General features: G+C 60.2%; 1 protein-coding gene across 1 annotated transcript in view; it reads left to right on the plus strand.

Moving 5' to 3' along the window:
• Nucleotides 1-412, plus strand: part of NLRC3 (NLR family, CARD domain containing 3) — a 13096-nt gene that overhangs the window by 7996 nt on the left and 4688 nt on the right. The window contains exon 7 of the mRNA XM_010295811.1: nucleotides 183-244. Coding sequence (XP_010294113.1) covers nucleotides 183-244 — 62 coding nt within the window. The remainder of the gene's footprint in view (nucleotides 1-182; nucleotides 245-412) is intronic.

Genomic DNA, 412 nt, shown 5'->3' on the forward strand with positions numbered 1-412 from the left:
GAGGCCCTCCACCCCCAAAAGCCCCCACCGCTCAAGAGCCGAACGTAACTCTCGCGAGCTGCTGGCCTGATGCCCCACCTCAGCAGTGCCTGAGATTGTGCCACGTGGAGGCATTTGGCTTAAACCCGGAACATGCCACTCTGGCTTTGCTAACCTTGGCTTTTTTGCCCATCTCGCCCCAGCCTGCGGAGCAACTCCATCGGCCCCACCGGAGCAAAAGCACTGGCTGATGCGCTGAAAAAAAATCAAGTCCTGCTCTCCCTGAAGTAAGTCTCAACCTCTGCAGCACCTCTGGGAGCACATCCCCAGGACAAGCCCCCTCCAACCCGCTCCTGTCCCATCAAGGTTTTCCCCACCTTGAGGGCCAGCAGGTGGGGAGACCCCGGGCACAACCTGGTTTGGTTGTGCCGGG

The sequence above is a fragment of the Phaethon lepturus genome, unplaced genomic scaffold (genome assembly GCF_000687285.1).
Source record: "Phaethon lepturus isolate BGI_N335 unplaced genomic scaffold, ASM68728v1 scaffold20100, whole genome shotgun sequence".
Classification (NCBI taxonomy): Eukaryota; Metazoa; Chordata; class Aves; order Phaethontiformes; family Phaethontidae; genus Phaethon; species Phaethon lepturus.